This window comes from Thermothielavioides terrestris, chromosome 1 (genome assembly GCF_000226115.1).
Source record: "Thermothielavioides terrestris NRRL 8126 chromosome 1, complete sequence".
Classification (NCBI taxonomy): Eukaryota; Fungi; Ascomycota; class Sordariomycetes; order Sordariales; family Chaetomiaceae; genus Thermothielavioides; species Thermothielavioides terrestris.
Genome location: NC_016457.1, coordinates 7,688,159 through 7,703,306, shown reverse-complemented (window position 1 = coordinate 7,703,306; position 15,148 = coordinate 7,688,159). Strand labels below are relative to the sequence as shown.

The following is a 15,148-nucleotide window of genomic DNA, read 5'->3' as shown; positions in this document are numbered from 1 at the left end:
ACCCCATCGGGCATCGCCTGCAAGTTGGGCAGGCTGATGGCGAGCAGATAAGCGTGCTGCGTAAGGCACGGTGATGTAAGTTGACCCCCAGGCGGGATCAAGATCCTCTCATTCTCCAGTCGTCCGCGGCAGGCCAAAACCTTGGAATGACATGACGCAACCTTGCTCGTCAGGAGGTCGGCGAAGTCGGTAGCAATTTTACTAAAGCTCCGCTGTGTCTCTCTCATCCAATTAGGGTTGTCGAGGTCGAAATATGATGACTCCCTCAACTTCTGCGAGTGTCAAGGATCAATGGGGGCCACCATCACGCCCAGGTATCGCGTAGACTCTTTGTTCTCTTTTTCCATTCGCCTCGGACCGGCAGTACTGCAGCTGAGTCCCTCTCTAGCATGGACAGATCGAATGAACAAAGGGGCCGCTGACGGGAGTAGTTTCAAAAACTGTTCAGGGACAACGGCGTCCCCAAATATACACAATGCGCTTTGTGCCAACCAGACAATGCATTTGTTTCGGATCAGACAAAGACGAAGATCTCGAGCAGCATTATATCCCACCTCCGGCCACAAGAGACCTTTTATCGACACCAAACCCAGCTTCGACTCTGCCTCGAGATCTTAAACTCGCCGGATTACCGGAGCCACGACGCAACAACACGCGCACCACGCCGGTGGCCAAGAATCCAGCCTGTCTCGAAGCAACGGGGCTCAAGCACCAAGTATCAAGACACAGGAACCAGCTGAGAGCGCCAGGGAACCGAAGCAGGACAGTCAAAAGTCTATTTAACAACCCCTAATCACGCAAGCCATATATCAAGAAGAAAAAAGAAAAAAGAAAAGAAGAGAAAAGTAAAATGAATTTCCACCTCCAAACCCACCCCCTCCACCGCCCGCCCCTACAGCCTCCCATCCCGGAATGGCAACTCGACCGCGCGACGCTGGTCAGCAGCCCCTCGCTGCCGCCGGCCCAGGGCCTGCGGCTGCAGCACCTGCGGCGGCTGTTCCGCGACGCGCCGGGCCGCCTGGCCTCCGTGCGCGCCGCGCAGGAGGCCGCCGCCCGCGCCGGCGACCGCCTCATGCTGGAGGAGGAGGCCGAGTGGTGGCGGCGCCGGGCGAAGAAGAGGGCGGCCTCCTCGGCAGTTGATTACTCTCATTCTGGTCTGGCGAGGTCGACGACTGTGGAGGGGAGGGTTGCGCAGAAGATCGCTGTTCTCGGCAACAGTAGCAGCAGCAGCAGCAGCAAGACGCTGGTAAGCGCCGCCGCCGCGTTGGTGGGGGTGAAGCGGAAGAGGGATGGCGGCGGAGGAGGAGGAGGAGGAGAGGGCCGCGACGACGACGAGACAGCGACGGCGGCAGCCGAGCACCGGCGGCAGGCACTGGCGCACCACCTCGCGCGGTGGCGCAGGCTGGAGCTGGCCAAGCAGGAGATCCGGACGTTCGAGCGGTGCGGGCGGGGCTGGTGGCGGCGGGAGGTGCAGCGGCTGCGGCGGTGGATCAAGGAGCGCGGGGCGTACCGCAGCCGGCGGCAGGCGGAGCCGAGGCTGGGGACCGCGCTGTGGGCGCGGCTGTGCGGGCTGCGCGAGGCGGAGGAGTTCGACGCGCACCGCTGGGGGGAGGCGCTGCGGTTGAGGACGGTGAGGGGGGAGATGGCGCGGGATGAGTGGCCCACGGAGGAGTGCTTTAGGGTGTATAAGTGGCGGCGGTACGGGCGGCTGGGCGAGGTGCCGCCGGCGGTGGGGTTAGGCACGTCGTTTGCGAGCGGGGAGATGTGGCTGAGAGGGCCGTCGCCTCTTGGAAGGGGATGATGGTTGGAAGAAAAGAGAACTAGCAGCGGTAAGTCGTTGAGTAGGGGCTGGTCTGCTGGTAAGTCAGAGGGCGGCCCGGCCTCGGCAGCAGGTGAGTATTAAGCCTGCTTGCACGTATCTCATTTCTCTCCGTAAGATACGCTGCTGTAACCTGCCGGGAGTCATTATGTTCAAGATCACAGGTTAACCGCAGGACGTCGAGAACCAAGTGTAATGCATCAAGATATGTACCAAGAAGAGAAAGAACGCCCCCTCGGAGGCGTCAGTCCAGAATATGTACGGTCAAATATGTCGCATATGTCTCCACAAATCCAACACTCAACAAACTAGTGAGAGCACAAAGTGGGCATGCACCTCCCCGCGTCGTCCTTCACCGTCCAGAACCAGCGCTCACAGGCACTGCCAGTACCAATCATTCTGTTTCTGGCAGGTGTAGGGCGAGGCACAGACAGTCGGGCCGGTCCACTATGACAAGTTAGTCACCATTTACACGTTAAAGCGGTGTGTGCACAGAAAACAAGGAGGGGAACCTACCCCTTGACCACCGCACTGTCCCCAATGGCTCTGAGTCGCTTGAGGCGCGGCACTAGTGGTGGTGCTCGTGCTCTTGACGGTGGAGGTCGACGTGGTTGTCACCGAGGTGGTCTTGATAGTCGAGGTGGTCAGCGTGGTCTTGCTGGTCGTGGAAGTCGAAGTCGACGACGGCCGTGCCGTGGAAGAGCTGCCGCCACCGCCGCCCGCGACCGACACTTGGGCGTAAAACACACCACGCCCGTTCGTGCCGACATACACCTGTCCTGCCACGTTGCCGCTGCCGACGACCTTGTTCGCGCTGATGGCGCCGAAGCCCTGGGTACCCTGGATATCTACCCACGTCGCGCCGTTGTCGGCGCTGGCGTAGAGCTTGGCGCCGGCCGAGCCGGTACCGAACGCGTACAAGTTCCACGAGTTCGCGCCGCCGGTGCCCTTGCCGAAGGCGATCTGCTGCGTCTTGGTGAGGCTGCCGGCGCCGACCTGCGCGAAGGTGACGCCGTAGTCGGTGCTGCGAAACAGGCCCGCGTTGGTGCTGACCCAGACCTCGCCCGCGACGGCCGGATGCGCGGCGATGTCCTGGATAGAGGAGACGGCGCTGCCGAAGGCCGAGGCCGTCTTGGTGAAGGTGGTGCCCGTGTCCGTGCTGCGGTAGAAGTCGCCGCCGGAGCCGGCGTAGAAGACGGTGTTGTTGCGCTTGTCGGCGGCGATGGCGGCACCAGACGGTACGGCGGACACGGCCGTGAAGGTGCCCTGGTTCTGAGAAATGAGCACGCCGGAGTTACCGGAGGACCAGAGGATGGTGTCGGCGTCGGCCGAGAAGGCGAGCGTACCGCCGCTCTTGGTGTTGTCGGTGGCGTAGTCCGCGTACCAGGTGGCACCGCCGTCGGTGGAGAGGGCGATCTGCGGCGAGCCATTGGCGTTGCCGACGCGGACGACGTTCTGGGGCTTGTTGCCAGCGTAGTCTGTATACAGATGGTTAGGGGATCTTCCTGCGTCGGAGCCCCATGATTACGCGAGAATACGCACCAACATCGCTAGAGGTCGACCACTCGGGTGTCATCCAATTTGTCTCGGGCGGCGTGCCGAGGTCGCTGCTGCTCTGGAAAGTGAACCCGCAGTCGTCACCAACTGCGACGAGGAGTTCGCTTCCGCCCGGGACCGAAGCAAGGCCCTGCACCGACATCTCCTCGATGCCAACGGCGAGCGACGAGATGGTGACGTTCCGCGTGGCGGTATCCCATTTGGTCAAGTCGTGGCCGCCGTAGAGCGTCAGACCGGTTCCGTACAGCCAGTGGTTGCTGTCGAACGGGTCGATCTCGAGGGACTCAATCATCCAGCCCAGCCGCTTCGTGTCCTGCGAGATGAACCCAGCGTTGATCCAGGGCGCATTGTCGGTCTGCAAGCGTTGTCAGCCAAGCGATGTATGTCGATTAACCACGGCTGCCACGGTGTACCTACATAGAGAGCATAGTACCAGTTCTGATTCGGGTAGCTTGTCCATTCCCAGATCTTCGTCCAGGTGGTGCCCGAGTCGTTCGACCGGAAAATCTGGGCATCGGGCCACCACGAGTTCAGCGAGGCCACCATGATGGTGCCGGGCTTCTGCATGTCCACGCCCAGACCTCCAAAGCCGAAGTACAAGTCGCTGCCGGACACGGGAGTGATGTCCTTCCAGGTGCTGGTGGTGAGATCGTAGCGGTACACAGCGCCAAGAGTGCCGTCGTACGGGCCAGCGCCGTCACTGTATGTGAGGTACAAAGCCTTCTCGGTCGGCTGGAGCCTGCACTTGTGGGGGAAGTACTTCCCAGGCTGGCCGGGAACAGCAGACCAGGTGGCACCGGCGTCGGTCGAGACATAGACCGAAGCCGTGATGTTGTCAGCAGTACCGACGAAGATGCGCGAGGTGGCGCCGTTGGTGAGCCCGGACGTGGAATCGAAAGTGACGAAGGTCAGACCGATAATGTCGCTATTCAGCCCAGTAGTGTCGGTGGGGTCCGGCCTGTACGTGCCAGGGTTGGGGAAAGAAGTGACCTTGGCCCAGGTCACTCCGCCATCTGTGCTCTTCCACAGCCCGTTGCCGCTGCGAGCACCGAAGTAGAGGATGTTGGAGTTGGCGGGATCCACGGCCAACCTCTCGCCCATACCACGGCCCGGCATATTTCCTCCGACCTTGAAAGGCAGGTCCGTGGAAGCCCAGGTGGCCCCCTTGTCAGAGCTGCGGATGATGGAGCCCGGGTTCGGGTCCCAGCTGTTGGTGTACATTCCCACGGCGGCGTAGACCTTGTTCGGGTCCTGAGGATCCAGGGCAAGGGCGTCGATGCCCCAGTCGCCCCTATTCAACAGTGAGTGACCGGCGCTCAAACTCGCCAAATCGCGGATTGCAGCTCACCATCTCGCATCGGTGGCCAGGCTGTCAGTAACGGGCGTCCACGAGTCGTCAGAGTTCAGTCTATAGAGCCCTCCGATATCCGTTCGCGCATAGGCGACGCCCTTGGCTGTAGGATGGAACACGATGCTGGGAATGAAACCACCGCCGCCGCCGATGTTTACGTTCTTCCAGGAGGCCGCGGCAGCCGTGACAGGGGCTGCCACGGCGGCCACGAGGAGCTGGGCCACCGACTGGTGCTTCATGGCTGAGACTGGCCTGTGTTGTTGTCGGTGCAGTGCGGCTGCAGTGCTCGAAAAGCAGAGCCTCAGGAGGCGGGGGCGGCTTAAAGCGAGGCATTGCAGGTAGTTAATATACGCAGTAATATATGACGACGGGACCGATCTCCCGGGAAGAGATCCGGCTTAGCGGGTGCATGATCCATCTGCATCTGGCCGGCGTCCCGCGGACAACGCTACGAAGCGCACCGAGGGGACTGGGGCGCATGATGAGACGGTTCCTGGCCCAGGCCCACGGTTCAAGGAGGTTGCAGTGTGGCCAGAAATTCCGCGAATCGGTAGTAGGTACCGTTAGTGGAGTTAGGCCAGCTTCCCGATCCCGCGTTTCCGTGAATGCGACGTCGCTTGAGAAGGGGTGGAGGATGTGCTTCCGCACCCTCGCGTCGGTTCGGTGGGGGGTGGGAGGATAAGGAACTTGTGGTTCAGCAGCGAACGGCGCATCCAGCACGGTCAGAGTCCACGATTGCATATTCTAGCATTATCGGTGTATTGAGTTTGACATGAACAATTCGTTGCATTTCTGTTTACCAGGTTTTGCCGGAAACGATGTGTTGGAGAGAGCTGTCGCTGTGGTCATGAATGGATCTGTCCGGGGTGCAGCTCTCCAATCAGACACAAATTGACGTTGACTTGCATTCACATTTCTGCCTGGGAGCGCGGTTGCTGTTTCGAAACAGCTCCTCAACCCTAACCCTTACCCAGCGATCCCTTGCCCCAGACGATTCTAAACGCCGGCTCAGCTTCGCTGCGCCTTCCTGATGCGGGGTGCATCGGCGCATGTGACTGAATGATCAACAACCCCAAACAGCCATTGGCCTGCCTTCCCCGGCTGTTGTGCGATGCCGGCGTTGTACTTTCCTCCCCTTGCCCAGGACTCGAGGATCTCCAAACGAGATCCATTAGGTTCTCGCTGGCCTGGTCGAGCTCTGCGTTCCGGAAGTTAATCGATTGATTGAACACCTGGAGCCCAAATAACCACCTGTAGACGACTCTCGATGAGCCGTCGCCCCCAACATTAGTTAGCGCGTCCGCTGCACTCGGTAATTGCCCCGATGGCACAAGGAGACACGGCCGCCGCACTCCCGCAAGAGGTTCGCAGCCCCGATGCGCCGGCACCCTACCGGACATGCCAGGACCACATGTTCCCACCGGCCACCCCGGACTGGAACAACCTCAAGGTCCTCCATCGGAACACCTTGCCGCCGCGCGCCCACTTCTTCCTGTACGGCAGCCGTGATGACGCCTTGTCACGCGATGTGTCCCGCTCCAAGAGCCAGCTCCTCTCTGGCCAGTGGCTGTTCCACCTCTCCAAGTCGCCCCTGGTAGGGCCCACCGACTTCCACCAGCACACGCCCTCCGAGCTGGCCTCGAAGCATGGCTGGGCTGGACAGACGATCCGGGTCCCGGGCATGTGGCAGCTGCAGGGCTACGGAAGAGGTCCCCAGTACACCAATATCAACTTCCCCTTCCCGGTCGACCCGCCCCGCGTGCCGATTGATGACAATGAATGCGGCCGCTACGCGACGGCTTTCACCCTCGGCCCTCAGGACAGAGACCATCAGCTGCGCCTCCGCTTCGAGGGAGTGGACTCTGCCTTTACCGTGTGGGTGAACCATCGCGAGGTTGGCTATTCCCAAGGGTCCAGGAATCCAAGTGAATTCGACGTCACCCCCTTTGTCCGCTGCCCGGGCGTCAACTATGTGCATGTCGAGGTGTACCAGCGTTGTGATGGCAGTTACATTGAAGACCAGGTTCGCCTGCACCATCGCTCCCACTGCTTTCTTGACCGCAGACGACTGATTGTGGCAGGACCAATGGTGGCTGAGCGGTATTTTCCGCGACGTGTGGCTGCACAAGTTCCCAGCGACGCACTTCGAGGACATCCACGTGCAGACGGTTTTGGATGACGACTACCGAGATGCGACCTTGCTTGTTGAGGTCAAGATCAACTCCGACGCCAACGTCACGCTGAGCCTTCTGGACGCGGATGGATCGGCGATCGCCAACCAGACCCGGGCCGCAAAGAAGGGCTCCGTCAGATTCGAGTTACGGGTCAAAAACCCGCACAAATGGACCGCCGAGACCCCCTACCTCTACCAGCTGGTGCTCTCCATGCCAGGTTGCGCCCTAGCCGAGAGGGTTGGCTTCCGCCGGGTGGAGCTGTTAGATGGCGTTTTCAGTGTCAATGGGAAGCCCGTCAAGTTGAGGGGCGTCAACAGACACGAGCACCATCCCGACTATGGCCGTGCAGTTCCTTACGACTTCCTCAAGGCGGACCTGATCCAGATGAAGCAGCACAACATCAATGCCATTCGGACGTCCCATTACATCAACGATCCGAGACTCTACGAGCTTGCTGACGAGTTGGGACTGTGGATTTTGGATGAATGGTAAGTGCTGCCCCTAACGAGCTGTTGGTTGCCATTTGAGTATAGAACGGCATATCTGAGACATTGCTCAGTGATCTAGAGTGCCATGGGCTGTTCGTGGTCGGAGGCAATGGCACCGCGTTCACTTCCGACAACCCTGAATGGGAAGAGGCCTACCTCGATCGTGCCCGGCAGATGGTCATGCGCGACTTCAACCGCCCCTGTGTCATTCTCTGGTCTCTCGGCAACGAGTCCGGATACGGGCGGAACCACCATGCGATGTACAAGTTCATCAAAAGCCTCGACAAGAGCCGTCTGATCCACTATGAGGGCGACTGGAACGCTCAGTCAGCCGACATCCTTAGCAGAATGTACCATTCGGTCGGAGATACCGAAGCGTACGCGAAGGACCGAAACTGGGACAAACCTCTCGTCCTGTGCGAATACGTCCACGCCATGGGCAACGGCCCAGGGGCCATCAAGGAGTACATCGACCTCTTTTACCGCTATCCTCGCTTGATGGGCGGTTTCGTGTGGGAGTGGGCGAATCATGTGGGTCAAGCCGCACCACCTGGCTAACACGAAGCTGACATCTGTCGTGGTATGTACAGGGCCTCAGAGCGAAGACAAAGGACGGCAGAGAGTATATGGCATACGGTGGTGACTTTGGCGATGAGCCTAATGATTACAACTTTGTTATGGATGGGCTATGCCTCTCGAACCACACACCCGGCCCCGGTCTCATCGAGTACAAGAAAGCGATTGAGCCTGTCCAAACGCTCGGCGTGGAGAAAGGCGACAAAGTGCGCATCGTGAACCGGTACGACTTTGTGACCCTTGATCATCTCGAGTGCTGGTGGTCAATCGTCTCGGACAACGCAAACATCACGCCCTACCAGCGTGTGGCAATCCCTAAGGGTAAGGTTCCACTTCCGCTCCGGCCGCTCTCTTCTCACACGCGGATGCAGGCGTAAGACCTCACACCGAAGCTTTGCTGCACATCCCCGGCCTCGACTACCACCGCTCGGCAGACTCGCATTTGAATTTGAAGTTTGTGCTTGCAGGGGCCACTGCCTGGTGCGAGGCGGGTCACATCATCGCAACTGGGGAGATACAGTTGACCCGGCCAGCAAGCCTCCAACTCCAGCGCCGTATCGCTGGCCGACAGCCACAGCGACTCCTTGTCGAGATGAACAATGACTCCCTGCTATCTATAACTAGCAGTGATGGACCATCCTGGAAATTCGACCTCGCGCGCGGTGCCCTCGTCAGCTGGCAGCGCCCAAGTCCAGATCCAGGTCGCCTGTCCGCCCCCAACATTCTGAGCGAACCCCTCCTGTTCGACATCTACCGCGCACAAACTGACAATGACCGCGGCTGCGATTTTGGCCGCAACTGGCGAGACCGCCGTCTGCATCAGGCAAAGCAGCATCTCATCCAGTCATCCTGGCAGACGCACGACAACGGCGTCGTCCAAGTCACGGTCAAAAGCCGCATCGCACCGCCCGTTCTGAACTGGGCGCTGGAGATCACCGCCACATACTACTTCCTGGACGACGCCGTCGCCATTCGCGCGCATGCGAAACCAACCGGCAACCTCCTTCCCCGCGCCTGGGGCCGTCTCGGTCTCGTAACGGCCATCAAGGGCTGCGACCAGGTACGCTGGTTCGGGCGCGGGCCCGGCGAGGGCTACCGCGACAGGAAGCTCAGCCAGCTGGTTGGGAGGTGGGAGCTGCCTGTTGACGAGCTCGTTACGGACTACGAGTTTCCGCAGGAAAACGGGAACCGGACGGACGTGCGTTGGGTCGAGTTTCTGACGTCGCCGTCTCCTGCGGGTGGGGATAAAAAGAGGCCGGCTCCGCAGCCACAGCGTCTCCTGCGGGCGCGGTACGGGGATTTCGAGGGCGCCAGCTTCTCGGTGCTGCCGTACTCTGCAGCTGATTTGGAGGCCGCTCAGCATCCTTACGAGCTGCACGATCGCAGAAGGAGCGATCGGGTGGTCCATCTGGACTGGATGCACCATGGTCTGGGCACGGGCTCGTGCGGGCCTGAGACGCTGCCGCAGTACACGCTGGACGCGTGGAAGGAGTATGACCTTGAGGTGCTTTTGGACTAGGGGCTGAGACGTTTTTGAGTTTCACGGGCACGCCGTGATTGGGGCGGTCTCTCTTTTCTCCCTTGGTGCAGTAGGGTACCTCGCTGATTTAAAATGCCATCTTGACGTGGGTAACCCATGTCCCTGTTTGCCATATGGGCTTGTTCAAGTAGGATTCTCTTTTCGCTGGTGTATCGTTGGCAACGGTCTCCCCAACGGCATCTTCAATTTAGGTGCTTGTCGAACACAAGGCGCCAACGGACCAGGATGACTTGGTCTGCACCGACAGTCGCATTTGGATGGGGAAGCATTGCGGGATATCTTTGCAATCGCTTGTTTTTCTCCCGGCTGCTTGGATATGCTATACTATTTGCTCTTTACCTGGGTGTTAGACGCCATTGTGTGTGTGTGAATCGGAGGGGTTGGGAGTCATGCTCAGGTTTACTCAAATTACCAAGTGAACCCCTCTCAGATTCCTCACCGCCAAGAAGTCTGGATGATCATTCGTCCCCGCAATTCTGACCTCCAAACCTTCCATTCCTGAACCTTAACCTCCGTCTTGAACACTCCGACGTCCATCCCCATCCCCGTTGCAGCCAACATCATCCACACAGCAAGGCAGACCCACCCTCATCGCCATGGAACAGCCCCGCGTGCTCCTGATCTCGCTGAACCTCGAGTCCTGGTTCGACGAGATGTACAAGCCGCACCTGGACAAGCTTCGCGCCAAGGCCCGAATCCAGCGCGCCAAAACCGCCCGCACCGCCCTCCGCGAGCTCTCTTCATCATCATCATCGTCTTCTTCTTCTTCCACGGAACACCCCCCGCCCGCCGCCGTGCTCATCACGGACGCCGCCCTCGCCGACCCCGCCGCCGGCGAGCACGCCGCCGTCCTCGACGCCGTGCTGCAGTACGTGCGCCGCGGCGGCACCGCCGTCTGCCTCGCGCACTTCCCCAGCTTCGTGGCCCCGCCCGACATGCAGCCCTTCTTCCGCCGCGCCGGCCTGCCCTGGGAGGCCGGCGCCTACGAGCGCACCACCTTCGCGCTCAACCGCGCCGCAGTGGGCGCGAGCTTAGCGGACAGGCTCCCCGCGCGGTACAGCATGAAGGCGCTGGCGGTGGCGAACGTCGCGCCGGAGCAGGCGTGGTATTGCACGGATGAGCAGTCGGTGCTGGAGTCGTTGGTTTGGGGCCCCGAGCCGGTGCGGCGGCCTGGTCAGGCGCCCGTTGCGGTGGGGAGGGTTGGGGAGGGCAGGCTGGCTTATGTTGGGGATGTGAATGTCGAGGAGGGGACCGGGGAGGTGATTCTGGCGTTGTGTGGTCTTTTGTGAAGGGGTTGAGCTCCGGCAGGATGTTGATGTTGGGGAGCGGGCGATCTGCGTGTTTCGGCGGGTTGGAAGGCATTCGAGCTACGGATAGCATCATCTTCAAAAGAGGACATCTCCCTGGGCCATTGGCTAATCATAGCCACGTTTGTTCTTGCTAAGAACACCGAGGCCGCTATTCTCCCATCGACTGGGAGTGTGAAGCCATGAGCCATCTTTTCTTCCGCGTCATATGTACCAGACTTTCAGCGGCATACATCGGGCAACCGTTAAGGTTACTTGCATGAATGTAACCTGATTAATGTTCATGCTCGCCAATCCCTCGACCCACTTGAAGCCCCCGCCCCGGAGATAAGATCGACACCAACAGCGGGAAGTGGGCCCGGATCCCTCACGCCGGGCCCCTGGGCACGTGCACGTCAACCAGCTCAGTTGATGGGAGGAAACATCACTAAACATTGTTTCTTCCCACAATTGGCGATAGAGCCTGGATTGAACGGGTAAGTGCCCTCCTCCGACTTGCACATTGGTGAAAACGCTAGCGTCGAATATTACTTGCTCCTGGGCATAACATGAGAAGTCCTGGCCCCCTGTGGACGCTGAGTCTCCAGCACGGCAGGCCGCGGACACCAGGAGCGTGAAACCAGGAGCTTTGCATAACTGGGCCCCTGGGGCCAAAGGCTGGTGCTCCCATACTCGGCCGAGGCTGACGCCAGTTATCCATACCCCGCGGCCTGCTGCCTGCCTGCCTGCCCATAGTGATCATACATAGGTATGAACAATCTCAACCGCGGCTAAGAAATAATCACCGCCCGCCCGCCGAAAAGCAGACGACCAACATAAGATGCATGCTTTCAAGCCCTGCTCCTAACACGCAATCGAATCGAATCGTACACGCCGATGCGGCATGAAAGCTCCGTCCCGCCCGGCGAGATCCATAAGACCGAGTACCCAAGTAACTACCCAAATAGTTCCCCCCGTCACCCACAAACCCAGCACGTCCCAGCGCGAACGCCAGCCCACAGCCTTCTCCGCGGCCCGCGCCCCTAGCGCCGCGGCGGCGACGGCGAAGACGACGAAGACGACGAAGACGACGACGAGCCGAGCTTGTGGATCCACCTGGCCAGTCTCCAGCGCATGCGGCTCTTTTTCGCCCCGTCCCTATCCCCATCTGCGGCGCCGGCGCCACTGCCCGCGACGGAGGTGAGATCGGCCTCCTCCTCATCTCCTCCCCCCCGCTGTTGGCGTTGCTGCTGCTGCTCCTTCTTAGCCAGCAGCTTCGGGCACTTCTTCGTCGCGTTCACGCCGGTGCCCGTGCCGGTGCCCGTGCCCACGCCGGTGACGGGCTTTTCCACGCCTGCTTGTGGTTGAACTGGAACTGGAAGAGCAGGCATCCTTGCTGGTACGGCTGTCGGCACTGCCGAAGGGGAAGGGGACGGTGAGGGAGACGGAGATGGAGACAGCGATGGCCGGGGGGATGCCATTGAGAGGTGTCGTTTCCTGCCTGTCTCTGGCTCGGCAGCGGCGGGGTCTCTTTCGGGAGGGGCAGGAGTGGTAGATGCAGCACTGCTGAGGGAGACAGCGGGGGGCGAAGCCTGTTGGCGGCGCCGCGTGAACGCCGTGCCGGTGCTAGTGGCGCGCCGAGGTAGAGGGAGAGGGTGGGCGTCCGCGGGGCTAGGGGTGGGCGTTGGTGCACGCGAGACGGTGGGTGTTGCGGCGGGGGATCTGTTGTTGCCGGCGGTGGCGGATTCGAGCGGCTGCGCGGGTAGGGAATTCCGCTTGAGACAGAGGGAGACACGCGACGGCTCCCCACCGGTGAGGTCGGGCGAGCGTGGGGTGTCGGTTGTCGAGGAGCGGGTCCAGGTGTTCCGCCTGCTGCGGCCACGTTGGCCAGTGGTTGCAGTGCTTGCGGTTGCGCTCTCTGGAGTACTGCTGCAGGGGCTGTAGCTCTGGGACCAGCCTGAGCGGAGGGCTACCCAGAGCGCAGTGACCGCAATGAGCCTCTTGGTGGCGTCATCGACATTATGCACAGTTCGTTGTGCGGCTTCGTTGTCCGCCGCGGCCGAGAAGCTGACGGTGGAGTCGTTTTCGCCGTCGCTAGCGCTGGCTGATGAGAATTGAACTGAAGGTAAGTAGGGAGCTGTACGGGCTAAAGCGGGGGAAGAAGACACCGAGCGCGATCGGCCGGTTCGAGTAATTGGCGGGTGCCGGGCATGTGAGGGAGAAACAGAAGTGTATGTGTCTTGAATGTTGAGAGTGGAGGGTGTCAGGGTGGCCATGACAGGATGGCGACGTGTTGACGGGTTGAGGACGCTGAATGTGTACCGGGTCTGAGCAGAAGCGGTTGACGAGGCGGTGGTGTCGGCGGAAACAGAGGTTGGGGTAACGGCGCCCGCATATCTGCGAGCCCACCGCACCGTGGTGGTGTTGCCCTTGACGTCCGTGTGAAAGAAATCGTACGAGCCGTTGGGCAGTGCCCTGGCCACCCATACCGATCCGTCGTCCAGCACGATCTCGGCTTCCTCCGAGTGCTTCAGCGGGCTGTACACCGCAAGAATGGTCCTCCTCTCCAAGCTCTCGTCGCTGTCGCTGTCCGCACCGTCCGCGTTTGAATCGTCGTCATCCCTTTCCACCAGCACAATGTCGTCGTAGCCAAGATGGCGCTTGACCCCGAATATGCCGGGGAACCGCTTTGCCAACCGGGGGGCAACCACAGGCCCGGCGAGGCGCGAGGCTGGGAAAACTTCCAGCACGGGCTGTGACCGCCCGTCTTCCCTGACCTTTTGGAGTTGCAAGAGCAACCTGGGCTGAAAAACCTTTTGCATGACCTTCGTCTTGAGGATTATCGTCGGTGCCGGGTACCCAAGAGGGTAGGTGGTGCTCTTGTGCGGGACTCGGCGCTGCCGCCTGGCGCGGGGAGGCCTCGCGGGCACGGCGCCGTCGATCGCGGCCGTAACATCGCTGAGCTCGGACTCGGAGACCGGCTCGTCGAGCGTTGCGGGCGTGGGCAGCGGCTCGTCCTCGGGTTCTCGGAAGCGGACGACCGGCGAGGGCTCGCGCGGGATGTAGTCGGACACCGGCCGCTGCCGCAGCGAAGGCGCCGGCGGGCCGTCGGCAGCTGCGCGGGCGCGCTGTTTCGGCGGCGAAAAGGCCGATCGCAAGAGCGGCGTACGAAGATGAGAGGGCGATTGCTGGATGTTGGAGGAGGGCCGGTTCGAGAATTCGTGCCCGTGCAAGCTGGCGCCCAGATGCAGAAACATGGCGTCGCGCTGAAGCGCCTTTCTCAAAACAAAAGAAACTGAAACAATGGCGGCAGATAGCAATTGACGGGATGAACAGGAGATGCGGAGGACCAGCCTCGCCGGGCAAGTTCTGGGTGCCCGGAGGGCAGCGCTGCGGTGACTCTCGAGACAGGACAATCGACAATCACGAGGCCCCCTTTCCTCGGCGGATGAGCTGATCCGCGGTTGCTGTCGGGCGATGCCCCAGGCTCGACGTCAAGTCTCCACCTTGGGAAGCAATGAGAATGGAACCCCAACCAGCGCACCAGCGGGATCAGTGGCAATTCACCAAACACAGTGCAGGAGCCGCCAGACGGGAGCAATTGTGAAAGCTGCCATTGATGGCATCCAGGATCCAGGCCGACAGGTCTACTGTTGAGGCGCCGATGCGAGGGATCCGACCCGGTCGTTTTAAGCTCAGGCTGAAGTTGCAGCGCCAGCCGTGGGTGCAGCGCCCTCGCAACAGGCGGTCTTGTCCCCGCCAGCTACCGAATTCGAACGTTTTATGATCCCTCAGAAGCAAGTGTTGCGTGTGTGTGACGTATATGAAGGTGGGGAAAGGAAACGAGCGACAAGAAACAAAGGAATCGTCGTCCTGCGGAAGTCGTCCGTTAAGACTGAGCTGTCAAAGGGGAAAGGAGGTGGTACTCGAGCGGGAAGCGGTACGTACTGCCCGCGAGTTATTATCACTGCCTCCCGCGAGTACCCACCTAATCAACAGGGAGGACGGAGGGACGGAGAATGTGAGGACCGAAGGTGCGGAATTGTGTGCACACGAGTGGGAACGGGTTGTTTGTGAATCCGAGGCGGCGCGTGGCACTGTGGGGCGCAACGACATGCAGCAAGTCCCGGCAGCTGGAAGCAGGGTGGGCAGCCCTTGCCTGGTCTCATTGGCCCGTCATACTTCAGCTTCGCTCCCAATCCGACGCCCAGGCAGGAGAAGCTGCGTGACACAAAGATAAGGACGTCAGGGCAAGGGGGCTTGCTGAGATAGTTGTTACTGAAAGCTCGTCTGGTAGTCTGAACTGGGTTCTGGATGTTGAGGTAGGTACCTGGTAATTAAGCCAGGGAAGCAAGTC

The 15,148-nt window shown here is 60.7% G+C and overlaps 5 protein-coding genes across 5 annotated transcripts; 3 read left to right on the top strand and 2 right to left on the bottom strand.

Annotated features, from left to right (window-relative positions):
- Positions 1-850: 850 nt before the first annotated feature.
- THITE_2126568 (uncharacterized protein) lies at positions 851-1,801 on the top strand (the record flags this gene model as incomplete). Its single annotated transcript, XM_003650473.1, has 1 exon — positions 851-1,801. The coding sequence occupies one exon, from the start codon at positions 851-853 to the stop codon at positions 1,799-1,801; it is 951 nt and encodes a 316-aa protein (XP_003650521.1).
- A 185-nt stretch (positions 1,802-1,986) lies between these two features.
- Positions 1,987-5,105, bottom strand: THITE_2110055 (glycoside hydrolase family 74 protein). The gene is made up of 5 exons (XM_003650472.1): positions 4,725-5,105; positions 3,794-4,667; positions 3,362-3,731; positions 2,336-3,297; positions 1,987-2,266 (listed from the first exon to the last, which is right to left on the bottom strand). The coding sequence occupies exons 1-5, from the start codon at positions 4,964-4,966 to the stop codon at positions 2,192-2,194; spliced, it is 2,523 nt and encodes an 840-aa protein (XP_003650520.1). The 5' UTR covers positions 4,967-5,105; the 3' UTR covers positions 1,987-2,191.
- A 655-nt stretch (positions 5,106-5,760) lies between these two features.
- Positions 5,761-9,793, top strand: THITE_2110051 (glycoside hydrolase family 2 protein). The gene is made up of 5 exons (XM_003650471.1): positions 5,761-6,750; positions 6,809-7,389; positions 7,461-7,920; positions 7,980-8,286; positions 8,337-9,793. Exons 1-5 carry the CDS (start codon positions 6,052-6,054, stop codon positions 9,482-9,484), a joined length of 3,195 nt encoding a protein of 1,064 aa, XP_003650519.1. The 5' UTR covers positions 5,761-6,051; the 3' UTR covers positions 9,485-9,793.
- THITE_2110050 (uncharacterized protein) lies at positions 9,747-10,905 on the top strand. The gene has a single exon (XM_003650470.1). It carries the CDS (start codon positions 10,102-10,104, stop codon positions 10,792-10,794), a length of 693 nt encoding a protein of 230 aa, XP_003650518.1. The 5' UTR covers positions 9,747-10,101; the 3' UTR covers positions 10,795-10,905.
- A 635-nt stretch (positions 10,906-11,540) lies between these two features.
- THITE_2110049 (uncharacterized protein) lies at positions 11,541-14,158 on the bottom strand. Its single transcript, XM_003650469.1, has one exon. The coding sequence runs from the start codon at positions 14,046-14,048 to the stop codon at positions 11,835-11,837; it is 2,214 nt and encodes a 737-aa protein (XP_003650517.1). The 5' UTR covers positions 14,049-14,158; the 3' UTR covers positions 11,541-11,834.
- Positions 14,159-15,148: the final 990 nt, after the last annotated feature.